General features: G+C 40.3%; 1 protein-coding gene across 10 annotated transcripts in view; it reads left to right on the top strand.

Moving 5' to 3' along the window:
• The window catches only part of rerea (arginine-glutamic acid dipeptide (RE) repeats a), a 195,263-nt gene extending 177,763 nt beyond the window's left edge, over positions 1-17,500 (top strand). For 5 of the 10 annotated variants that reach the window (XM_051097329.1, XM_051097330.1, XM_051097331.1 and 2 more), the window contains 11 exons: positions 4,094-4,256; positions 4,570-4,662; positions 6,391-6,590; positions 6,675-6,836; positions 6,934-7,047; positions 8,699-10,080; positions 10,990-11,212; positions 11,314-12,034; positions 14,216-14,395; positions 14,472-14,652; positions 14,788-17,500. In XM_051097329.1, coding sequence (XP_050953286.1) covers positions 4,094-4,256; positions 4,570-4,662; positions 6,391-6,590; positions 6,675-6,836; positions 6,934-7,047; positions 8,699-10,080; positions 10,990-11,212; positions 11,314-12,034; positions 14,216-14,395; positions 14,472-14,652; positions 14,788-14,821 — 3,453 coding nt within the window. In that variant the 3' untranslated portion in view covers positions 14,822-17,500. The remainder of the gene's footprint in view (positions 1-4,093; positions 4,257-4,569; positions 4,663-6,390; positions 6,591-6,674; positions 6,837-6,933; positions 7,048-8,698; positions 10,081-10,989; positions 11,213-11,313; positions 12,035-14,215; positions 14,396-14,471; positions 14,653-14,787) is intronic. The other 5 variants (XM_051097334.1, XM_051097337.1, XM_051097332.1 and 2 more) reach the window with 3 other exon arrangements.
• The last annotated feature ends 9,284 nt before the right edge of the window (positions 17,501-26,784 follow it).

Here is a 26,784-nt window from a genome sequence, read left to right as displayed (position 1 = left end):
CGTGATAGGAGGTAAGCCCTTTCCTTGTCAGATAATCCACCCTCCAGAAATATTCTGCAGATGGAAGCATTCTGAAATGTCTCATAATTCCAAGCTTACGTTGTCAGTATCTCTCGCTCCCTGGCACACACTCTTCTCTTCTGCTTAGAGATTCAGGGCTAATGGAGGAAATTCCACATACACGAGTAGCTTTACGCATTTATCCTGGCTCTGGGGGGACAAGCTATTTGGGAAAATGTATTTTCGGCTTCTCATGTCGTACAAAATTCCAGTGCCGTTTCAACCACAAATAGTATTAAAAATGCTACAGATTCATAAAGTTGAGAGTATTCTCCCAAAATGAAATTACCAGGCAACTTCTGTTGAATAAAACAACAAAGTAGGATAGCAAGTAACCCAATATGGCTTTACATATCAGTAAATACCAGTGCATCTCCATCTCCCCTGGGAAGTCCAAAAGTTATAGAGTTTTCTAAACAAATTTTAGAGTTTGAAAATAAAATGCATTTTATTTTATTTATTTTTTTCAAGACCAAAGTCAATGCACAAAACCTATTTTGGACGATGTCAAAAACATCTGCATACAAATGAAACCTTGTGTTATCAATATGCTGGACCACAAAACCAGTCGTGAGTAGCACGGGGTATATTTGTAGCAATAGCCAACAATACATTGTATGGGTCAAAAATTTTGATTTTTCTTTTATGCCAAAAATCATTAGGATATTAAGTAAACATCATGTTCCATGAAGGGATTTTGTACATTTCCTACCATAAATGTATCACATTTTAATTTTTGTTTAGTAATATGCATTGCTAAGAACTTCATTTGGGTTTTCTCAATATTTTGATGGTTGTATCTCGAATATATTGAATATCCCGAATATTGTCCTATCCTAATAAACCACACATCAATGGAAAGTTTATTTATTCAGCTTTCAGATAATGTATAAATCTCAATTTCAAAAAAATGATCCTTGTGACTGGTTTTATGGTCCAGGGTCACATATATATACTAAATAACGGCCCCAATACCGAACCCTGAGGAACTCTCTTTACAAAATACCTTCTTTTGTGTTGTATGACAGTAAATCAAAATGACATGAGGGTAAATTTTCATTTTTGGGTGGACCATTTATCTTTTTTTGGTTAGCATAATGTTTTGCACACTAGTGCATCCAGAAAACGAGAAAATAAAGGCTCAAATTTGACATTTGATGCTCACTACAGAGTTGAGAGAAATCTCAGTTTTGCTTCCAACAAACCTACCTTGACACACAAAAACCTGGCTTTGTTATTCAAGCTGTCAGTCTTAGCACTTGACACTAACTCGCTATGTGCATCTAGCTTCACAGGCCTCCACTGCAAACAGAAACTCGCAGGAGACATTTCCTCCCCCAGATGTCATCTTTTATTTTGCTTCACAGTAGGACATCTCCTTATATAAAAGACTAATAGCTTCTTCTTTGCCCGTCCTACGTTTCTGTGCAGCACCTTGAGAAAAATTGCCTTTTTTTTCCCTTATCTGTGCGACGAACAAACCGGCAACGTCTTGTCAGAAAGAATGGGCAGCGCCGAAGCGGGTGAGGGATGAGAGAAAAACCCGGAGCCGTGACTTGGCACAGCCCTTCCACGCTTCTAATCAAATCATATTTCCTCTTCCATCTCCTCTCTTCCAGCTTGAAAGGGGATTTTTCTACAGCTCTCCATCGTACAGTTATCGCCCAAGGAAATTTGTCATCATCACAGATGATCCTCTCAAAACATTTCATCACTCTTTTCATCCTCATTCCCCCACTCCTCTACATATTGCTCGAGCAGATTGCATTAAACATCACTGCGTTATCTTCGCCCGTGAATGTCTGCTCTTCTCCAACCTTGACACCTGTCTTGATAGCCTGTGGACTAAATTACTTTTGAATGACCACGGTGATTCCTTTCACAGCGTTATTACGCCAAACCCCGGAGAAATTTTTCCTCTGCCTTCCTCTAGGACGTTTAAGAGCTATGAAGTGCTCCGGCGAAATGGTTGAGGGCTAAAATGACCTTTTCTTTTTATCTTCTGTAGCATTAAGTTGAGGTTTCATGCTTCAAAGCTCACATCAAATAGAGGGAGCGAAAATAAAAAGCAAGGGGCAACCGTGAGGAAGGGGAGGGGGATGCTGTGGCGAACAGTCATTAGGCTGTGAAGAAAGCCAGCCCGCTGTCCTGCTGAACAGTTTTGATCTGCACATTTCAATTAAATTTCACATCAGGAAGCCTGCCATCCTTTGGCCTGCACCTGCGCCCTGACCGACCCCGCCAAAAAGCCTTTTGCTCTCAAACGCGGGCCCGGGCCTTTCGCCATTGCGCGTTCCACTCATCATATCACATAAATAACCCGCAGGAGCTCGGCTTATTCCTAAGAGATATAACAAGATGTGAGTAGAAATGGCTAGTTTACTTCAAAGCTTGTGATACTTGAAGCTGACGCTTGTCAGCCTTGTGTTTCTCATTTGGCGAGCATTTGTACGACCCACAAGTGATTGTGATAATTGATATTCCTCATACATGTGTCCATTGGGCCACTAAGATGGCATACTCTGTGTCTGATGCATGTGGAAACATTTTGAGAACATCGGCGTGCTTTATTTGATGTCTTTGTGATGAATTTTTATTTTCTCTCCAATGGCATATTCACATCTCGCCATTACTTCCAAGAGCATAAAGTGGATTTATATTCTAAACGCCGAGTGCTTTTTGATGAAAATTATGCCGTACCTTGATTTGCTTTTGGAAAAAGGGTCAGTCAAAGCTTCTAAGAAGCTGTAAGCACACGACTTATCTTGTGTGTTTGCCCATGTCAGACATAGTAGCTTAGCTGGCCAGCCTCAGTTTTATAGCCTTTCCATCAGACCGCCGCAGCTTTTTTTTGTGTGTGATTTATGTAAATGTAATTCATATACTCAAGTGCAGGCATCCGAGGCGAATCTATATGGTTCAGTAAAATTCACTCAAGCAATAAAATAGCCTATGAATAGTCTGATAGGATTGGAAGTACATGTTTTTCCGCTTGCTGCCAAGAATAGTTTGAAGTGTTTGCCGTAAAGCTGTTAATGTGTTGGGGAGAGCAGCATTTTAATGACCAATTTATGTCAAGAAGAACAGCCGAAGCAAAGAGGGAAAGCAATCAATACGCATTAAAGATACCCAAGCCCCATTCAGACTGAGTTTAACAGACCCTGTCAAACCTCATGACTGTCCTCTTCACTCATTCCTGCACCATTAAAACATTAAAGCATGTTAAGAGCTCATGCAAGCCGTTCCAATGCAGTGTCTTGAAATGCATATCCAAAATCAGGCAAATGATACAGTTGGAAAGAAACTGAAAGGTACAAGAGGAACCACCGCAGGAAAAGTGCGTAATTGCTTCTCCACCAAACAACGGTTTCAGGGCTTGTGTGTTTTGAGTGTGTCCGGAAAGCGACAGTTAATTTGCGCAGGCTGCCTCAGCAAAGCGTCTTCTGATCCATGATTGCATGTGTTAATGTTTCAGTAGGGTATTGATTTCCTGGCTGGCTTTTGTGCTCGGGATTTATATGCCTTACTCCCTGGCAAGCGCGCCCTCTGAATGTTTGATTAAAGTTCAATTGACTCTTCTAGCACAGGGGCTTGGAGCCATTTCACTCCCTATTTGTAGCGCCAAAGCTCTCCCTGACATGTTCCTTTGTTTCCATTCAAGCGCCTGCCACCCAGGCAGCCACCAATGTACTGATCCTAATATCCCAGCATTCAGAGAGCTTCGCTGCCTAATCCTGGGACAGACACGGCCACGGCACAACAAGCCAGCCTGCTGGCAAACCCGGCGTGGATTCTTTGTCCAGGACTCTGTACCTTCTCCCTTCCCTTCTATCTGTCATCAAAACCAAACTGGTTTCATCAACTGGTTTTTCAGCGCAGCTGCCTTATCTGTTTGACATTTGAGGCTTTTTATTCGCTTATCAAGTTGTATTCACATCTAACAGATCAACGTTAGTTTTGTTGTATAGTAGTTAAAGAGTTTCTTTGTTCGGTACAAACAGCTGGCTCATGAGATGCGTTTTCTCTCTCACAGGGGGAGCTGATCACCTTTTACTATTATTGGAAGAAAACCCCAGAGGCTGCTAGTTGCAGAGCCCACCGCAGGCACCGCAGACAACCCGTCTTCCGCCGGATCAAGACCCGCACTGCCTCCACTCCCGTCAACACTCCCTCCCGCCCGCCTTCCAGCGAGTTCTGTAAGTGCAATCTGCCTCTCTTCCCCCTAGAGACAGAGAACAGACTCTTGTCACAGCTAAACATGACATCCCTGAAACTCCCAGGACTAATATGGCTTTTCAGAGCGCAGATCCCCCTCTGTGATTCTTCAAAGTAAACAGCTGAAATCTCATATCCGATAAGAGACGTAACAGGGAGGGATCGCTCTTATTATGTGTACTATACTTGTCTCTTCAAAGAGCCACTGATAATGTGTTAAGTGGAGCAGGCTTGTCTTAAAGAGACTGTAGTTGTGAAATGATGTTCATTAACCAGCATGTTTATCTTTTTCAGTGGACTTGAGTTCAGCCAGCGAAGATGACTTTGACAGTGAAGACAGCGAGCAGGAACTGAAGGGCTACGCCTGCCGTCACTGTTTCACTACCAGTGAGTGCTTAATTTATCATATTAGAGACCCAGCACTTGTATAACTTCACTTAGGGCTGAGCGATAAATCGATAACGATAATAATCGCGCAATATGAATTTCCTCGATAGACGATAACAAGAGTTTGGTAAATGTTCAATATAATGCGGCAAAGGAGGAACAAAAGAGCGCTAGTCAAAGCGCCACTCGGACCGTTTATCCTCGCTGTTGAGTCTCGGTCACTAAATGGCGCCAGTGTGAAGCGCTTGAATTCAGTGAAGAACACAAATGACTCGGTTTATAGCCAGATGAAACAGCACTGACAGGCAGGAGAACAATGTGTGCAACAATACAGTCAGAAGGCTTTTCAATCTATTTGTTAGGAAATTGAGAGGAAATTGCCATCATTTACCATGGATTTACTGTAGTAGCACTAACTGCACAGTGGTATTGTGTTAGAAATGTGGGTATATTTGTCGAATTTTATTATATTATTAATGTAGACGTGTTAAATGTATTGGAGGAGGAGTAATGGAATATAATTACAGTATTTTTTGTGATTAAGTTATAGAGTTCATGCATTTGTACTAAATGTATATAGACTACTGTATTTCATACAAGTACCTAGGAACCATATTACATTTTTAACATGGTATTGAGTTGCTATATTTGTTACTATGGAAGAGCAATGGTTCATTTAAAAAAAAGAAACATACAGTCAGAATAATTCGATTTCACCATATATAAAAATGAGGTTGCTACCAGTTTTACAGATATTACTTATTTTGATAATGAACATAAATCTATATCTGCATCCTAACTCAAGCTACTATCAAATGTGTATTTCTACGAAAAAAAGTATTATTATTATTATTATTATTATTATTATTATTAATAATAATAATATTATCAGGTAACACAAACCTGTTTCTTGATTTGAAACAATATTACTCATTAAAACATGCAACAAACAACTAAGAATTTATTTTTTTCTAATAAGATATTTATTTTGTTAAGGAAGAATGACTGGAAAAAGTGTGAAGAATTCAAAAAACATTGTGTCATGTTCTGATCATATAGAATATTTTAAAGCCACATTTAACCGTCTGGGTTTTACAACTTTCACACTGTAGCAAAAATATGTCATTAAACTTAAAAGAAATAAAAATTTGACATTTATCGTGATTGTCAATATCGACTGGTATGAAAAAAAAAAATTATTGTGATAATTTTTTGGCTGTATCGCCCAGTCCTAATTTATTTTCTAATTTAATTTATCTTATTTCGATGTGAGAGGAAAAAGCAAACAATGAGTTCTGTCAGTTGTTCAGGTGTGAAGTGATTAGGTATTGCGCTAATACAGCGATACCATGAGACAGGTGAAGACTCTATAAGACTTCTTCCTTCAGAAGACTTCAGTAATCCCCTCTGCAGGCCTGTAATTAGTCTCAGTTTGAGAGCGCTCTGATGCTCTGCCTCGTCCCTCATCTGGCAGATGGACATCAGAGCGTGTCATTTCTAATTTAATCCAATCTGACACTTACTCATTCGCTTTTTGCCTCATTAAATCCTCTGACCTGTTGGATGCAGTTGGCATTCGTATCGCTCTCACTTCTGATACGAAAACATTCTCAGCACGGATGAGCAAGAGTCTTTGACCTTAGAGGTCTTTGCCTAGGCCTTGAGCGCTTCCTGTTAGTGTAATGTTTAATAAGCAGAGCTCAGCTGAACTTAAATTTGTGTTTACAGCCTCCAAGGACTGGCACCACGGGGGTCGCGAGAACATCCTGCTGTGCACCGACTGCCGGATCCATTTTAAGAAATACGGCGAACTACCCCCTATTGAGAAGCCTGTAGACCCGCCGCCGTTTATGTTCAAACCTGTCAAAGAGGAAGACGATGGACTCAGTGGGAAGCATAGCATGAGGACTCGACGGAATCGCGGCTCGGTAAGACACTAAACTTTTAACTGCGTATAATGTTTTAGCGTTGTTAGCAGTGTTACATCTGATTTTTTTTGTTATCCGGTTTAGATGTCAACGCTACGAAGTGGCCGCAAGAAGCAAACCGCCAGCCCAGATGGCAGAGCCTCACCGACCAATGAGGATCTGCGGTCCAGCGGGCGAACCTCACCAAGTGCGGCAAGCACCTCCAGCACTGACAGCAAGACTGATTCAATGAAGAAACCCAGCAAGGTACGATCTACACGACCAGACTGTAGCAATCAAAATCACACTGAGCATCACAGGACTATGTTTTCAAAGGAAACATGTTTTTGTTTTGTCAAAACAGAAGACAAAGGAAGAGGCGCCATCGCCTATGAAGAGTGCCAAACGTCAGAGAGAGAAAGGAGCCTCGGATACAGAGGAGTCCGAGAGGGCAAGCGCTAAGAAGTCTAAAACACAGGTAAGGAAACTCATACTAAACGACCAACCGATGTAAGAAAATTTTGTGTGAAGAGTAAGAGTAGCTCAGAACCAGTGTTAATTTTGTTGACGAAAAATTTTCATCATAATTTTCGTCAACAACATGTTTTCATCAGCTAATATAAACGAGACGAAAATGTTAGGGAGGGATGATTTGGGAAGAGAGTCATTCAGAACGAATCTGCTGCGTGGTTAGGTGGTTAGATTGCCTACATTTGAACTGTATCAAGTTAGCATACACGTGCTGCACGTATCATGAAACGTTCAAAAATGTCAATATTTGGGAGTAAGAGAAGAGCAGACATGGATAAATTAGACGATGCAAAAGAGAGCTCAATTCGGTCTGGTTTTCTTAACGCAGACACTGAAAGCAGCGCCTCTCACGCAGCACGAGTACTCTTTCGCATCTCATGAATGGAGAAATACACACAATTATGTCGAATTTTCCGCTTTGTTCACATAAACACACTCTGTTACGTTTTAGATGAACGTAAACAGTTCGGAGAATACCAGACATGTATCAGTACATTGCATCTGTGCGTTCGGTTTTAAAGGGACAGGAGCCTAATTTAGTTGCTATTGTCTGTGGCACTAATGTTAAGCAACAAAAGAAAGACAGAAAATCACTTGCTGCTCTTGACTGAATCTCTTTAGTAGCCCTAATAAAGATTAATCTAAGTTTATTTATATATATATATATATATATATATATATATATATATATATATATATATATATATATATATATATATATATATATATATATATGATGTCTGCTTGAAAGAATTAAGAAAGTGGTAAACAAGTTTATATAAAGAATGCATAATTGGCTTATATAACAATTGGTATTTCATTGAAAAGACCATGTTCTTGTTTCTATATGAGTGGTTTCATTTAATTTTAATATAAAGGCATGTTGTGTCATAGCAGTTAAATCTGAGTTTATCATGATAAAACCTTAATATCAAACCTATACGAGTTTAATTTTAGAGAAATGCTTAATAAATGCATTATACTGTAAATAAACCCATTAGATTTTAGCCAACTAAACCTACTGTAGATTTAGTTGACTAAAATCTTATATTTAGTCAACTAAAACTAAAACAATTCAGATGACTAAAACATAAACTAAATGCCATTTTAGTCAAAAGACTATAACTAAGACTAAATCAAAATTTGCTGTCAAAAACTGTCCTTTTTTGATACTTCTCAATTTGTGCTGCTGCTTTAAAGATGGTTGTTTGACAGTGATAATGTGCCTAAATTATTGTTAGCATGAAAATGTGGGATTTGTTTGGGAGAAGAATGATCAGCTAGAGGTTTTCTTGGAAGAACTGCTCTCCGTTAATCCAAAAGACATAAATAAACTTATACTAAAGTTCACTGAAGGGTTCATGGCAGCTCTGTTTTGATTTCACTATCCAGTGAAGACACTATGTTGTATTTATTTTGGCCATTACCTGTGGTAGCAATGTGATTGCACGATAGAGTGATTTCATATCCTGTAAATGTCAGGAGTTCATATTGCAACTTGAGCACTCTGAAAGGTTATTTGTTCTTGATCATGACTGCACCCATTATTCGGTCATTAGTAACCGGCGCTAAGTTTATTTATCCTCCATCATCCACAGGAACGGCCGGACTCGCCCTCGGAGTGCGAGGGAGAGGGCGAGGGTGAAAGCTCGGACGGTCGCAGCGTAAATGACGAGGGCAGCAGCGATCCCAAGGACATTGACCAGGACAACCGCAGCTCCTCTCCCAGCATCCCCAGCCCGCGTGATAACGAGAGCGACTCCGACTCCTCGGCGCAGCAGCAGATCCTCCAAGGCCAGCACCCTCCGGTCATCCAGTGCCAGACAGGGGCTTTACCCCCGGCTCCTCCTTCTGCAGCCGCAGCCTCCGCACCACCCGCCTCAGTTGCTCCTTCCCTGTCCTCTCAGCCGTCCCCATCTATTCCCCCTACCTCCATGCCTCCTCAGCAGATACCTCCACCAGGTCCGCTGTCTCTCATCCAGTCGGGAGCCCCGAGGCTGCCCTCACCTCATTCCCCACTGCAGGGCTTGCCTCAACCGCCTCCACCCCCTCAAACCGGCCCTCAGTCCTTGCAGCCTCCACTACACGGTCCCATGCCGCCCATGGGCCACCCTCTGCAGGCAGGGCCATCACATATGCCTCACCCTCACACTTTACCCTCTCAATCCTTCCCAATGGGTCAGTCTCAGGTCCCCCCTTCTGCTCTTTCGGGTCAGGCCCAAGCCGCCTCCCTCTCTCAACAACAGCGACCTCATACCCCTCCATCCCAGTCACAGTCCTCCTCACAGAGCAGCAGCCAGCCTCCGAGAGAGCAGCCTCTCCCGCCCGCACCATTGCCTATGCCCCATATCAAACCTCCTCCAACCACCCCCATCCCACAAATGCCAAACCCTCAATCACACAAGCATCCCAGCCACCCGCCATTCCCGCAGATGCCTTCCAACTTGCCCCCTCCGCCCGCTTTGAAGCCCCTCAGCTCTCTATCCACGCATCACCCTCCCTCCGCCCATCCGCCGCCCCTTCAGCTCATGTCTCAAAACCAGCAGCTCCAGCCTCCACCAGTGCAACCTCCAGTCCTCACCCAGTCCCAAACCCTTCCGGCAACAGGAAGTCAAGCACCCCCGCCGGCTCCTCCGCTCCCTTCCTCTTCCTCCGCCTCGCACTCGGCACCTTCTCAGCCCCCCTTCCCTCCTCATTCCTTCATGCCAGGCAGCTCACCCGTTCTGTCACCCTCCAGCGTTCCCTCCTCTGTGGCGAGCTCAATGGCTACGCTGCAGCAGCCACCCTCCTCTATATCCATGCCCCTGCCTGCATCAGTCAGCACGCCCTGCCCGGGACCCTCCACTGTGCCACCTGTACAAATTAAAGAAGAGCCTCTGGATGAGGCGGAGGAGCCGGAGAGTCCTCCACCACCACAGAGGAGCCCTTCACCTCCACCCACCATCGTCAACACTCCCAGTCACGCCAGCCAGTCAGCACGGTATGCAATAATTTTTATTAAATATATACATTTTTTTTATAATTATACCTGAAAAAATAACATAAAAACAGAGAAAAATAATATAGTAGTAGTAGTAGTAGAAGTGAAATAATAGTTACAATATTATATTTTATTGTATTTATTAGAATGGTATTAATATTTTTATTGTAATAAAAACAACTACAAAAACATCAGTAATTAAAAAAAACAAGTACAGTAAAAAGCAATGTATTATCAATATTATAAAAACAATTTAATTAATTCATATTTGATTGCATTTAATAATTATTTTTGCTGAATAAATTAAAAGTATAAATCAGTAATTTATTTTATTTTTAAAACAACGTTAAAAATAGCATAACAAACCACAATATAAATGCGTATATTTATTAAAATGGTATATTAATCATTTTACACATTATCAGGCCTCTGTACAAAATGTACTTGTTTAAAAGTTGCATTAAATAGCACTATTAATGTAGTATCCTAATTAAACCTGCTTCAGCTCCTCTGCAGTCATCAAGTGAAGACAGGGCACAGATTAATGACTGCATCATAGCAAGGAAAGCCTCCATGAACATAAGCATGTCTTTGTAGAGCTGCTGTGGCCTTGTCTCACACTCCCTTGCGGTGAATAGCAATAAGCTTGCTAATGCACAGAGAAAGCAGCTCATTATGGCACTGGCGATTTAAAAAGACTGATTGAGTGGCTCTAGTATAGTATAAACCAGAGGACATGCCAGAGGTTATTTATTTGTCACAAAGTAATTGCGTTGCTTTTCAAATGGCTGCACATTCAGCCAGTGAAAAGCTTTCTGCACTTGCATAGCTTATATGTCACATAATAAGCAAAAAGGCACTGACAGTAATACTTTATTTTGATGGTCTTTCCATCTATGATGTTTACAGGTTCTACAAGCATCTGGACAGAGGTTACAACACATGTGCCAGAACAGACTTTTACTTCACACCACTGGCCTCATCAAAACTGGCAAAGAAGCGAGAGGAGGCTCTGGAGAAAGCCAAGAGGGAAGCGGAGCAGAAAGCACGAGAAGAAAAAGAAAAGGAGAGGGAACGAGAAAAAGAAAGAGAGCGGGAACGGGAGAGAGAGAAGGAGGCTGAGAGAGCTGCTGTAAGTTGCATACAAGTTAAAATCCGACTTTATCCTGTTAAAATTCTGCTAAAATTATCAATTGGTTGCTTGCGCCTAAATATCCCCTCTTCTCTTTACAGAAAGCTTCCAGCTCTTCTCATGAGGGTCGCATGGGTGAACCCCAGATGGCGGGATCGGCTCATATGCGGACATCTTTTGATCCCCCACCCACCACCATCGCCACTGTGCCCCCTTACATCGGCCCCGACACGCCCGCCCTGCGCACGCTCAGCGAATACGCACGTCCCCACGTCATGTCCCCCACCAACCGCAACCATCCCTTCTTTGTCTCGCTTAACCCCACAGACCCTCTCCTTGCTTACCACATGCCCGGCCTGTACAACGCAGACCCCAGCATGCGTGAGCGCGAGCTGCGGGAGCGAGAGATACGGGAAAGGGAGATCCGCGAGAGGGAGTTGAGAATGGAGAGGATGAAGCCGGGTTTCGAGGTCAAACCTCCAGAATTGGACAGCCTACATCCTTCCGCCAACCCCATGGAGCACTTTGCCCGACACGGGCCCATTGGTCTCCCGCCCATGGCTGGCCCTCATCCATTCGCCTCCTTCCACCCGGGCCTGAATCCACTGGAGCGGGAACGGCTGGCACTGGCTGGGCCGCAGCTACGGCCTGAGATGACTTACCCCGAACGCTTGGCCGAGAGGCTACATGTCGAGAGGATGGCCTCTGTGGCTAACGACCCCATCGCACGGCTCCAGATGTTCAACGTGACGCCACATCACCATCAGCACTCGCACATCCATTCACACCTACACCTGCATCAACAAGATCCGCTGCACCAAGGTGAGGGACCTTTCACTCTATTGTTGTGTGCTGGATTGTTGTTAAAGGAGAAGTTCACTTCCAGAACAAAAATTTACTGATCATATACTCATCCCTTTGTCATCCAAGTTGTTCGTGTCTTTCTTTTTTCAGTCGTAAAGAAACTGTTTTTTGTGGAAAGCATTTCAGGATTTTTCTCCATATAATGGACTTCAATGGTGCCTGTAAGTTTGAAGGTCCAAAACACAGTTTGAATGCGACTTCGAAGGGCTCTAAACGATACCAGCTGAGGAATAAGGGTCTAGCGACACGATTGGTCATTTTCTAAAAAAGAGAATTTATAAAATTCTATACTTTCTAACCTAAAATGCTCATCTTGTCTAGCTCTGTGATGTGCATGCATACTCTGTGTAATCTGGGTCAGCACACTTAGGGTATGTCGAAAAACTCCCGCCGTCTCATTAGAAAATAAGATGGGAGTTTTTTTGGCATACCCTAACTGTATTGACCCGAACTTTGGCTGGAATCGTTTAGAGCCCTTTGAAGCTGCATTTTGGAGGTTCAAACTCGTGGGCACGGTTGAAGACCACTTTATGGAGAGAATTCCTAAAATTTTTTCCTCAAACATAATTTCTTTACGACTGAAAGAAAGACATGAACATCTTGGATGACAACGGGGTGAGTACATTATCTGTAAATGCTTGTTCTGGAAGTGAAGTTCTCCTTCAAGCCCAAAAGGAATCTTGTGCATATCTCTTGTGTTTACGAAATGTTTTGGCTGATTTGATTATGTGTTAAGCTGCAAATAAGAGAGCAGTACTCTCATTTTTTAAGAACATATTTATTTAAATGTTCACAGAAAAATAGACCAAAAATTTAAAAAACGTCACACAGATTCCATTTGGGCCATTGAAGATGATCTTTAAAATAGCAAAAAATAAATAAAAAAAAATTGGCTGGTAATTGTTTTTATGTTATGACTAAAAATGACTGATATTAAAACTGCATATTTTGTCTGTATATTTTATAACTGTATAACTAAAAACTAAATTAACTTTCAGAATAAAAATTTCCTGGTCATTTACTCACCCCCATGTCATCTAAAATGTTCATGTCTGTCCGTCTTCAGTCAAAAAGAAATTAAGGTTTTTGAGGAAAAGATTCCAGGATTTTTCTCCATATCCCTGCTGAAAAAAAAAATACAGTTAAAACCAGCCTAAGCTGGTTTTAGTTGGTTGTTCCAGCTGGTCTCCCAACCTGACCAGCTAAGGAAGTGGCCAAAACCCCTCTAAAACCAGGCTGCTGACCAGCTAAGTCTAGGCTGAGACCAGCTGACCGGCTAAAACCAGCCAAACCATCTTAGGCTGGTCCAATAGTCCAAATTGCAGGTTCAAAGGACACTATGCAATCCCAGCCAAGGAAAAAGGGTCTCATGTCTGATCGGTCATTTTCTAAATTAAAGCAGGTTTTAACATTTTAAAAACAAATGCTTATCTTACACTAGCTTAACTTGATGCATTGTGTAATCATGTTAGAAAGGTCATGCGCGACATAGGCGGAAGTACCAACCCAGGGTTTACAAAGTGAACATGCAAAGAAAGTCAAACACCCTTTAAAAAAAGGTAAAACAAGGATGTTGGACGATTTTGAATTTAGAGGAGAAAATGAGATGGAGTTTTCGCCCTACCTCTTGAACTGGAGTAGACAAAGAACTAACCATGCATGACACGCATTGCAGCTAGTGCGAGATGAGCATTTGTGGTTTAAAAGTATATAAATGTTTATTTTTTAGAAAATGACAGCTAGTTTCACTAGATAAGATCCTTATTCCTTGGCTAGGATCGTGAAGAGCCCTTTGAAGCTGCACTGAAACTACAATTTGGACTTTCAACCCATTGGCTCCCATTGAAGTCCACTATATGAAGAAAAATCCTAGAATGTTTTTCTCAAAAAACCTTAATTTCTTTTCGACTGATGAAAGAAAGACATGAATATATTGGATGACATGGGGAGAGTAAATTATCATCACAATACAATATTATAATGATACTGATATGTCATGCATCCCTACTGTTAAATATTGCATGCTTGTCTTTGAAGCATGATGTTCATTTTGAATGTCAGTGCTGTGAATAGCAATTATGTGTATTTCTGTATGATATTGACTATGTACCATTACAAAAAGCTGCTGACACGGAGAAGGTGGTGGTGAATGTCTTGTGTGTCCCCCAGGTTCTGGGGCACATCCGCTCGTAGACCCGCTGGCCGGTGGACCGCACCTCGCCCGCTTCCCCTACCCGCCCGGAGCCATCCCCAACCCCCTGCTCGGACAGCCCCCGCACGAACACGAGATGCTACGGCACCCTGTGTTCGGTAAGACACGTACGTGAACGGCATCTCAATCATTCCTGCTGTTTATCCAGGCATTGGCTAATCAATCTTCCTGTGTCTTCGATAGGCGCTCCATATCCCAGAGATCTCCCAGGCGGGCTCCCACCACCCATGTCGGCGGCACACCAGCTGCAGGCCATGCATGCACAGTCTGCAGAACTACAGAGACTGGCCATGGAGCAGCAGTGGCTACACGGTCATCACCACATGCACGGAGGCCCTCTACCAGGACAGGAGGATTATTACAGGTCAGTCTCACAGTCTTTGAAAATCCAAAAAGTAGTGCTTGAAAAATCCTTGAAATTTGACAGTATCTGTACTAAGCCTGTAGAACGCATATGTGCTTCAAACATCCGTCATAATATCGTACGTCTCTTTGGCAGCCGGTTGAAGAAGGAAAGCGACAAGCAGCTGTGATCAACGGCGGACTCCCAGAGGATCGGCAGGACACAGGAGGTCTCGGCAGAACAGTCAAGGATCGTCTGAGGAACCTTCTTTCTGTTGTCAGCTTTCTTCACTATTCCGGACTTTTTTTTTAAGACATTGACTTTTTCGGGGGGTTATATATCGTTCAAGTAGTGACAGCGTCCTCAAGACTGATTGTGACTTTCCTGCATGAACATACTCTGAGAAGCTTCCCTGACGTCTTTTGTAGGTGCTAGAAAACCAGATACTTTGTCACTGTGCTAATTGGGGGAAAAAAAACAGAGGAACAGAACAGTCGGGCCATTATATCTGAAAAAGTGCTATCTTAAATTCAATGTTTATTTTAATACATTGTAGGAGGTTTTCATAATGTTAAGAAAAGCTGCAGCATGGCGTTTTTTTGAGTCTGTAAATAGTATATAAATATATATATATACATATATAATTATTACTATTATTATTATTATAATTATTATTAGGTGTGGATTCCTAACAGAGTCGTTAGACCTCCGATATAATAATTTTCTCAAGTGTCATCCCTTGTTTCAGAGGGGAAGGAGATGGCACCGTTAGAGCAGGTAACCACGTCCAACGCTGGGTGGAACGGTACCGGATTTTAATCCAAACACCTCTAGAGGTCAAAGCTCAGATGACGCTTTTTTTTTTTTTTTTTTGTAATGTTTTGGTTTTGTTTCATATATATCGACAGTCTGCGACAAACACTCATGACATCGTGACCATATTTTCAAACAGAGTTAGACGTTCGAAACACTTGAAGGAGGAGGACGCGCGGTGCCTCATGAGTATTGGGGCAAGTAGCCCGTTCGGAAAGAAGAAATATTGCACTGATTAACCTCAGTTTGTGTTACTAAAGCAAAATTGGCTTTCTCATGGCTTTTTAAGTGCATTTCGAAAGCCGTTCACTCTGTCTTCTGTGTACCAAAGTTGAACGGCGTTCAGTTTTGCAACTGGGTTCATATCTCGGCAAGATCCTCTGTGCTTAGAGATTGCGAAACCGACCGGACTGCTTTTTTTTTTTTTAATAACTTTTACACATGGTCAAAGGGTGCTGGAAAAGATAGCAACGCCCCCCCCCCACCTCAACCCCGGTTTGTCTGTCCTCGCGCAGTCAGTTTCCCGACCTACTGTACAGATTCGTAGAACCATTCTCACTGTGAAGCCTAAGGGAAGATGGTGGCTTGGATTGGAGTCTGTGTACCCGTGTGTGCATTTGTTCACAGTAGTGGAGATGACGACCGTGTTTGAGCTTCTCTGCATTCCTGACACTGCATTACCTGTGATGCATGATGCCTCTTTAGTTGCTCTCCATCACGTCGAGGCTGTTCGATAGCAATCGTCGACTGTTACATGCAGTGTTTTCGTTCGTTTGGTTTGTTTCGTTACTTGAAACGACACATGCTAAACGTTGGTTTTTACCTCCGGTGGGCCTTTTTCGAGCTTACGGTTCAAAGTACAGTTTTTAATTCTCCCCGTTTGGTTTTAAAAAGCCATGGTGCATCCTTCGAAGAGTATGCATAGAAGCCTGTTTTTTAGCAGTATGCGCCCAAAGCCGATCATTTTGTGTAATTGGACTGTCATGTATCTTTTATTCTGTCTCGGATGTATACAGCATTTTATTTTCGTTTGACGCATTTTCTCCTTTTGTCCCTCTTTTGTGTCTTAAACCTTTGATGTTGAGTGTTGTCAATGGTTTAGCTTCTTGTTTCAAAGCGGCAATAGCAGAATGTACATTCTGACTGCTAAGATTTATATATACTGGTATCTTGAAGCTTATTGTATATATTAGTAGTCGCCATGGGATGACACAGTGTAAACAAAAAGTAGAGATAATTAAGGCAGATTGTGAGTCCTGTGTTCTCCCCATTTGAGTATTTTGTAATTTTTTTGACAAATTTGTGGAATTAAAATAAAACTAAGTTACACCACATGGAAACCTGATTTCTAGTTAATATCACTTTTTGTTATATGACATGGCAAAAGTAAATGTTCATGCTGACGAAAAATGTACTGGGTTGAAGTGTTTTCTGTCTTCTCCGAGCTAATTCTGGTTTATGTGAGCGAGTATAAAGATTATTGCTCGTAAGCGTGTTGCGTTGAGCACATCACGCATATTGTGCTGCTCTAAAATAATGCCGTTGTCCATCATTTTACAAGCTCAATCATTCTGGGAAATGAGCTCATAAAGTGAATTCTGAGAATGGCTCCCTGAGTACCAATAAATGGCAGACCAAAAATGGTTTCTAATCCACAAGAATTCTCCCTTTCAGTTAGCAAACATTAAAAAACAACTTAACATTGTACAGTATGAGCTCAACATGATTCTCTGTGGTGATTCTTATCTTATCTTGTCTTTTTCTTCTCAACTCATAAACAGCTTATTATACACAAGATTTTAACGTTCACCAACTCGGAGATGTAGTAAAATCCTTATTTTGCAAACACAGGTACATAATGAACTTTCTCATGCTGATTTAAAAAATGAATATTGTAAATACAATTAGGGTTGAGTGGATATGTGCACGTTGCAGTGTTCGTAATTCTTTATGAACCTACCTCACGGCTAATAGAGAGTTATTTAGCCAGTCACTTGCATTTTTCATAAACTAAGCATTGTAAATATTTAATGAACAATTATAATGTTTGATTATACTCCTGGTCTCCTGCAGTTTGCAGTGCATTTTTTTTTTCTTAGAATGCAGGCAGATGCATGAGAAGTATTTGAGTTTTAATTAGGCGTGTGTGTGCATGTCTAGACATAACTGTAATAGTTTAATCAATCATTATTTACAACAAGAATATATAGAATATAGGCGTGCATAATGAAAATGGATGATTTGACAAAAAAAAAAAAATGCACGGCTATAATAAATGTATTACACTTACAAATATGAATTCACATTTACAAAACAAATGTATATATAAAATTGTGTGTGTGTGTGTGTGTTCAAAGCATATGAACACTGGCCTCACTCTGTTATACTTTATATACACAACTGAGATTTAAAAGGGTCATACTTTTTTCATATTTTCTTCTCCCAAAATCTACTTGGGTCAAATAATTTTTCTTAATTTTTTTTTTTTTTTTTTTAAAGTCTGCTTATGTCAAATAAAGAATTTATATTATTTTATTTTTTATTTTGTTTCATTTTATTTCATTTTCAGATTGTGTTTCCAGTGTTATGTATGTTTTAAAAAAAAACAAAAAAAAACATTTATATATATTATAAGAATTAATATTATGGAACTGAATGTATTCAAAGTTCATTTATGTCAAAGAAATATTTTATTTTCAAAAAAAGCATATATGTAAGTTTACATATATATATTACATTTATTAATATATTTACAAATAGAATTTTTTTTTAATGTATTTTTACAATAAACATATATATTTATAGATAGATATGAATGAATTCATATTTTTAAATACAATACATATATATAAATAGATCTGAATGAATTCATATTTTTAAAAAAAAATAATAATAAAGAGTTTTATTTTATTTCCAAAATGTGGGGTTCTAGTGGGTAACTTATAACACAAATAAAACAAGTTCTATCACAATAAACACTTATTTTTGAAGCGCACACCCAAATGTCTTGATAACCTAATCTAACTAAAGGCAAAGCTATGTAATTTATGTTTGAGGTCATTTTCATGCTTAAATGCAGAGAGGAATGAGCAACTTTACAAAATCGGAGTGTGTGATTGGGAAAAATATAACTGTGTACTAGAAAATTAAGCGTCTGGGCTTTATATTGATGAAAATATATAAAAAATATACTTCACGGACATGAGATGTACCCACACACATACATATAAATATATATAATTTTTCTTTCTCTCCCAAAGGCCACTTATGTAAAAGAAAGATTTGATTTGATTTTGCAGCAGTATAAAACAGTCTGCTTTTTTGCTACCATATGCTTTTGCATGCTACATGTCATTTGCAATTTGTATTCACACAGTGCAGTGAATAAACGCTTGCACATCCTCATAAAGTGAACCTAAAGGTCTTGCAGAACCATTTTCAAATCTGTCAGTGTCTGCAATTTGTTCCTGTTTCTGTCTGGATCGCTTGAGGGGGACGAGCAATTCAGTGTGAAGAGAAAACTTGGAAGTGCCTCCTCTTCAAAGAAGCCATCTTGAAGGAAGGAGACAGAAACACACAGTAACGATATCGGTTCTCTCCCTGCGGTTGGCTGGTCCTCTTTATGAGGCTAGTGTGCAGTCAGTGAGTATTATTAGGCAGCTGTTGTTGTTGTACGTCCCTGTGGTGTTAGTCGCCGTGTGTGGACGAGAAAGCAGCTCCCTCTGCTTAATGATATCCCACTCTCACATTCCTGTCATAGCAGATCTCTATTCCCTCATGTGCTCTGCGGGACCACATTCACATTTGGCCCGTCCTGTGCATTCCACACCCACTCTACGCCAGCCGCGTGCACCCGCTCGCTCTTTCTTTTCACCCTCCTCCTTGTGCTTTTCGTCTGATCATCCTTTTCTCTGTCCGTGATGCTCTCTGTCTCTCAGCTGGATTACATTGTTATCCTCTGAGATATATGAAATCTCCATTTCACACTTATCGTCTGTGGCAGCTGTCCAGAGTCTCAAACATTTGCTTTGTGATCGTGGCAGTAATAACTTAAGCCTCTTTGGGCCACCTGCAGGCTCTCGTATGTACATTATGAACCTTGTTATCTTGTGTACTAATAGCAAAATGATTTTTCATATCTGTCACATTAGGAGCAAAGCGCCACAGTGATATCAGTATATTCCATCGCGTTAAATATGTTAAACCTCTCCAACATTTTTATATCATGCGTTTTAAAAGCATTTAATGACTAATTGTGACCAAAACGTTTGCCATTTATTAGCTTTTTGCGTATTTGGATTATTTTGGTTGAAGCACCTAGGGCCTCATTCATGAAACAACAGTAGAAAGATTTTTTGGTGTATAAATCGTTCGTAAACTTTCGATTTCATTAAAATATTCGTATTTTCAAAATGTTAGTTGGTACGAAAAAAAAAGTTTTTTTCCCTTTTTTTCCAACTTTGGGTAAAACCCAGCGCACGTCACTGCCACTGTTTAACCAGCCGTCCAATCAGTGGAGGAGGGGCGGGACAAATACTACACCAACCAACTATCCTACTTGTACAAAGACTGAACAACAATGAAGTTATTACTGGTTACTTAATATTTATATATTTAATAATATTTTTCAAAATGAAATACTAGTAATGTTACTGTCGTTGATATTCCAAATCATAGCAACCAAAGCGTTTTAGCTGGGGGAAAAAAAAAAAATCAACGTTGTGCCACCAAAGCTTTCTCAAGCGCCACCAGCTGGTCATTTTCAGAAGAGCGCCTGGCATTTTTTCTTTAGTAGACACACACTAATTGACTATTTTTTATTAGACATAGGGTCTGAATACATTGTTCTGCTCATTTATGCTGTTCAAACCACAGGGAAAAAGATGTGGAAGCTGCTTAATAATATAAAGAAGGCCTTAGTAAGTAGGAAAGGGTGAGTTTGACAAACTAAAGTTAATAGGTGGTAAAGATACATACAAGAAGTATTAATTAAGATATTAGCCTAATATTTCACCTACCTGACTGGAAATGATAAGAACAAACATGAATATTGTCAAGATTCCTCTGGAAATTCTGGTCCAGTTTGGTCAACCACAAACACCTTTTGTTCCTCAGACAGTCTTTTGCACTTTTCTCCTTGATTTGTAATAACTTTTGGCAGTTTATAATACTCTAAATGTTTTTCCGGTCAGACCAATTAGTACAGCCCAAAATATGACAATAATTTACCATTTTCAGTAGCAATAATTAGCAAAATTTGTGAGTTCTGTTCAGTTCAGTGGCGGACGCTTCTACGTGCTTAGAGCGGTCGAATGATGCATCTACGATATAGTGATGGGAAGTTCGGATCATTTTACGGACTCGGACCTTTGAGTCTCGTTCAGCAAAATGAACGAATCTTTTTACGTGTCATTTCGTTCATTTTAGCAAATTATAATTAAAATGTTGTTACCTCTCTAACACATCTACTGCTTTACGCAAACATTGATCACACTACAAACAAGACAAAACTATAATGCTATAAGAAACAGAAAGATTAATTCATTTTTTACTTGGGTCTTTAGTCTATGATTAGCTCACCTCACCTCCCATCTGACAAGTTTTCGGGTTTGAGTCGTTCGTTCATCACGTGACAGCCCCATAAGCTTAACCAATGCAGGCTGAGCCGGAAAGAGAATTGATTAGTTCATCTCTCGAGTCTTCGGGTTCGAGTGGTTTGTTCATCAAGTGACAGCCCCATAAGGTAATCGAACAACTCCAAAAACCCGAAGACTCGAAACAGGTGAACTAATTCCAGTACAGGATGTTGCGCATGCGCGACTGAACTAATCACTCTCTGAGACGACTCGTTCTTCCCGAGTCACATTAAAAATTCGTTCAAAATGAACGAATCTTTCAAGAACGACCCATCACTACTACGAATCGCTTACTACGCCATCGCTTTCAAAAGTCTCCATTTTGGTCCGTTTACACTAAAACGCAACCCCGAGTTTTCGAACTAAAACGGGGTCTGCAGCGTTTTAAAAAGTCTCCATTTTGGTCCGTTTACACTAAAACGCAACCCTGGAGTTTCAAACTAAAAGCGTTTTCAAAAGTCTCCGTTTTCGCGGGTCAAAATCGCCAGAGTAGTGTAAACGACAGGCGTAAGCGAAGCAAAAGTTATGCGCCTTAAAAAGAAAATGCACTAGTGTAAACGTAGCCTAAGATATTAGCCTAATATTTCACCTACCTGTCAGGAAATTATAAGAAAACATTGTCAAGGTTCTTGCCCTGGAAATCCTGTTTCAGTTTGGCCAACCACAAACGCTTTCTTTCCTCAGACAGTCTTTTGCACTCTTCTCCTTGATTTGTTATAACTTTTGGCAGTCTATAATACTTAATACATAATAAATGTTTTTCCCGGTCCGACCGATTAGTACAGCCCAAAACATGACAATAATCTACCATTTTCAGCAGCAATAATCAGTCAAATTCACGAGTTCCGTTTGGTTCAGTGGCATTGTTTACATTTAGACTACTTTTACACTAGTGTGTTTTCGTGTTTAAAACGCATAACCTTTGCTACAGTTACACCTGTCGTTTACACTACTGTGGCGTTTTCGACCCTCAAAAACTGAGACTTTTAAAAACACTGAGAGATCATTTCTGAAACACTGTGAAAACGCCAGTGTAGACGAGGGTCGTTTCCATTTTAAAACAGTGTTGAAAATGAAAATGCACTAGTGTAAACAGGGCCTCAGTGCTGCCAATATGGCCGATTGATGACGCGTTGTGAAAACACCCTATAGTTGGTGCCGCTCCATTCTTTAATAAAAGCCACTTTGCAAATGTCTGTTTTACATTGTGAGAGGCTCTACACAAAGAACACAAACTGTTCTAATCTGACTAAAATCATCAGACTTTGTTAAAGATGAGCTTTTCTCATACCTTTTCAAAGGCATTCTCCCTATGAATACATATTTTAATCTGAATCTGACCTGATTTGAATTGTCTGTGCTGACAGTGTTTGCAGACAACAAATGGAAAGTTAACTTACCTTTGATGGATTACTTTATCCAAAATAAATTTTGTTAGATACCATGCATAAATCATAGAAATACAACAGTTTTCATTGTTTTCAATTCAAAAGCAGTTATTGGATTTAATGTCAGTTTTTCAATGTGATACCATAATAACGAAACCCTGAACTTGGTGGCAGGATGTATCCTACTTCCTCTTTACAACCTCACCATGACTAGGCCAACCATCTGAACATCAAAGAAGTACTGGTGCATGCAAATGTGATGTATTCATCTCGCTGACATTTTCACAGCTTTTGCACCTTATATGGTATGTTCTCTTCTTGTTCCAAAATTTTTCATAGCAATTTTCCAGGAAGAAGTTTTCATAGTATATTTTATTACTACTCTTCTAAATGCGTTTCTCACTTCTAATTCTCTTGATGAAACAGTAATCTTACTAAAAGCCTGTGTGAATTAGCACTGGGTCATTATTTCATCTTGAGAAAGACAGTGATTATCTTCTTACAACAGAACTGATTGCTCTAAGGTGTGCTGAACATGTTGAGATGCACGGCGACGCAGCTTGAATATGAATACATAAACTCTGATGCCCCTAATGAAAGCTTACCGAGATGTTAAACACATACTGTTAAGATGTTGGCCTGTGGTTGCCCAGAGGGCTTCGGGTGAAACCACATGCAGGAACTAGATGTTCTCTGAGGCCATAGAGACAGGGATCACCCTGACCTTGTGTGTAATGAGCGTCCTGTGATAGATCGCCATGCCAATGCGTTCACTCGCCTCTCTGTGGGGCTGTCCGATTTCCCAGACACAGATAGATTGTTCTTTGTTTTTCTTCACACCTACACAGTGCAATTAATCTTCCCCGAGTCCATCTCCATGCCTGACTCCAGCGTAGCAGACACCTCTCGCGCCGGTAGGTGATAAACTCACACGCCAGGGGTAAATACGCCACGGCCTGCTGAAAAATCAGAAACAAGATGTTAAAATGCACAGCGCTGTTGGCTTCTTGCACTTTGTATTCTAAAAAAGAAAAAACTGCATAATTTATCTTTGCTCCACTGAGTAAGATTCATTTTGGTTTCAAAACTAGAGTTTCATCAACAGTCATCATCAATTAAAAAAAAGAATGTTGATCTGCTGAATTGCCAATTGCATGTTTTGCATTAACAATGACAAAATAATGTGGAGTGTAAGGCTTGATTTCTTGCTCATTTTGAGCCAATGCAAACAAAAACAGTGTTTCAGTATTTAAACAAGCAATTCCTAAGGCAAGCTTCATAAATGTAAAAGGCAATGGAAGGCTGAGCCTCCTTAAAAATGTATTCAGAATAAGCATAACAACTGAATGACAGTTCACTTTAGCCATTGTTTTAATGCAATGTGCACATAACGTAAAGGTTTCTTGCTTTTTATCCACAGTAGTCCAATAATGAATAAACCAGTTAAGTGCAACCCCTGGCCTAAGGCTATTTCGACTTTATTTTATTGGTCATATCAATCAAAGTGCTGATTGACACAATGCCAAAAGAAATACTAACCATTACCCTATCCTTAACCTTAGCAGCACATCAAGATGGATAGCATTACAGTTATCATGATCTGATCCATCCATAATTTTTGCAAAGTCTGATTTTTTTAAAATTCAGAGCCATTCAAAAATAAATTATATATATATAATCATTTTTTATGTAAAAAAAAAAAAAAAAATATATATATATATATATTTTTTTTTATATATATATATATATATATTATTTTTTTTTTACATTAAAAATGATTTACATCATAATGTAGGACTTTTTTTTAATATGTAGAAATATGCAATAAAAAATTACATTATCTGGGCCTACCTTCCAGTCTCATCCGCATCCAGCTATTTTTAGCTCTACAAACAGCTCATTTTGCTGCTTGATATTGCAAATTGGTGTTTACCATATTATTTTAAATAAACGCAACACTTTTGTTTTTGCTCCCATTTTTCATGAGCTGAACTCACAGATCTAAGACTTTTTCGATGTACACAAAAGGCCTATTTCTATCAAATATTGTGTGGCATATCAAGATACTGATTAGACAGCATAATTATTGCACAGATGTGCCTTAGGCTGGCCACAATAAAAGGCTACTCTAAAATGTGCAGTTTTACTGTATTGGGGGGTGCGGGGGGGTCCGAAAACCAGTCAGTATCTGTCGTGACCACCATTTCCCTCACGCAGTGCAACTCATCTCCTTCACATAGAGTTGATCAGGTTGTTGATTGTGGCCTGTGGAATGTTGGCCCACTCCTCTTCAATGGCTGTGCGAAGTTGCTGGATATTGACAGGAACTAAAACACACTGTCGTATACACCGATCCAGAGCATCCCAAACATTCTCAGTGGGAGACATGTCCGGTGAATATGCTGGCCATGCAAGAACTGGGATGTTTTCAGCTTCCAGAAATTGTGTACAGATCCTTGCAATATGGAGTCGTGCATTATCATGCTGCAGCATGAGGTGATGGTTGTGGATAAATGGCGCAACAACAGGCCTCAGGATCTCGTCACGGTATCTCTGTGCATTTAAAATGCCATCAATAAAATGCACTTGTGTTTGTTGTCCATAACATACGCTTACCCATACCATAACCCCACCGCCACCATGGGCCACTCGATCCACAACGTTGACATCAGCAAACCGCTTACCCACACGACGCCATACACACTACCATCTGCCCTGTACAGTGAAAACCGGGAGTGAGCCGTGAAGAGAACACCTCTCCAAAGTGCCAGACGCCATTGAATGTGAGCATTTGCCCATTCACGTCAGTTACGACGAGTCAGGTCGAGACCCCGATGAGGACAACGAGCATGCAGATGAGCTTCCCTGTGATGGTTTCTGACAGTTTGTGCAGAAATTCTTTGGTTATGCAAACCGATTGTTGCAGCAGCTGTCCGGGTGGCTGGTCTCAGACGATCTTGGAGGTGAAGATGCTGGATGTGGAGGTCCTAGGCTGGTGTGGTTACACATGGTCTACGGTTGTGAGGCCGATTGGATGTACTGCCAAATTCTCTGAAATGCCTTTGGAGACGGCTTATGGAAGAGAAATGAACATTCAATTCACAGGCAACAGCTCTGGTGAACATTCCTACAGTGAGCATGCCAATTGCACGCTCCCTCAAAACTTGCGACATCTGTGGCATTGTGCTGTGTGATAAAACTGCACATTTTAGAGTGGCCTTTTACTGTGGCCAGCCTAAGGCACACCTGTGCAATAATCATGCTGTCTAATCAGCATCTTGATATGCCACACCTGTGAGGTGGATGGATTATCTCGGCAAAGGAGGAGTGCTCACTAACACAGATTTAGACAGATTTGTGAACAATATTTGAGAGAAATAGGCCTTTTGTGTACATAGAAAAAGTCTTAGATCTTTGAGTTCAGCTCATGAAAAATGGGGGCAAAAACAAAAGTGTTGCGTTTATAATTTTGGTCAGTGTATTATCTTAAATATGAACACTGATTTGTAGTGCAAACAGTTTTACTGTTTATTGCACACTGTTATTCATCCTATTGTTTCCCAACAGTGGCTAATGCCCTGGAAGTCTCCCCCATAGGCTTACTTTTGCATTGAAGAATAAGGTGGATAAGAGTAGTAATGTGCGCTTTCGAAGCTTTGTAAAGCTTTGAAACATTTGTAAAACAGTTGTTTCAAAACAGTGATTCGGAGCGCATATCAAACTGCGAAGTCACGTGATTTCAGTAAAGAGTTTTTGTTACGTAATAACCGTTTTGAAACGTTTGTGACATTTGTGTAATTAAAGGATGAGAAGTAATTAATAGTCTCTTACTGGCCTCTATATACAAGCGCTCCATAAAACAAAACAAAATAAAATATATTAAAAAAAACATATTATACAGACACTTAATATTTAATGTTATTTTATTATTTGTTCTTGCATTTAATATTTTATACTTTAAATAAAACATTTACAGTCGGTTTTTAAAAGTTTTTATGCAAGTTTTTCATTTACACACTTCTGACCTGCAGGCATCACTAGCGTGTGGTGTTTCGAGCGCTTCGAAACTGAATCATTTTGCGAAGCAATTTGTTCCATTGATTCGAAGCTCCTGCTAACGCAACAGTGGGGGCAGAAAATATTTCAGCCAAAGTGTTTCAGCCAAAATGTCGGTGAAATCTGAATTATTGAGGGCTGTCACTGAAATGAAATATATAAATCGGACATAGTTAAGGTATGGAGGATCATTAACCTACTTTTACAGAAGGTGGGTAGATGGAATGGGGCTCTCCATTCACTTTTCAGGGCTTACTGGT

Source organism: Labeo rohita, chromosome 23, assembly GCF_022985175.1.
Source record: "Labeo rohita strain BAU-BD-2019 chromosome 23, IGBB_LRoh.1.0, whole genome shotgun sequence".
Classification (NCBI taxonomy): domain Eukaryota; kingdom Metazoa; phylum Chordata; class Actinopteri; order Cypriniformes; family Cyprinidae; genus Labeo; species Labeo rohita.
The sequence above is the reverse complement of the archived record's forward strand: the minus strand, read 5'-3'. Positions and strand labels throughout refer to the sequence as shown.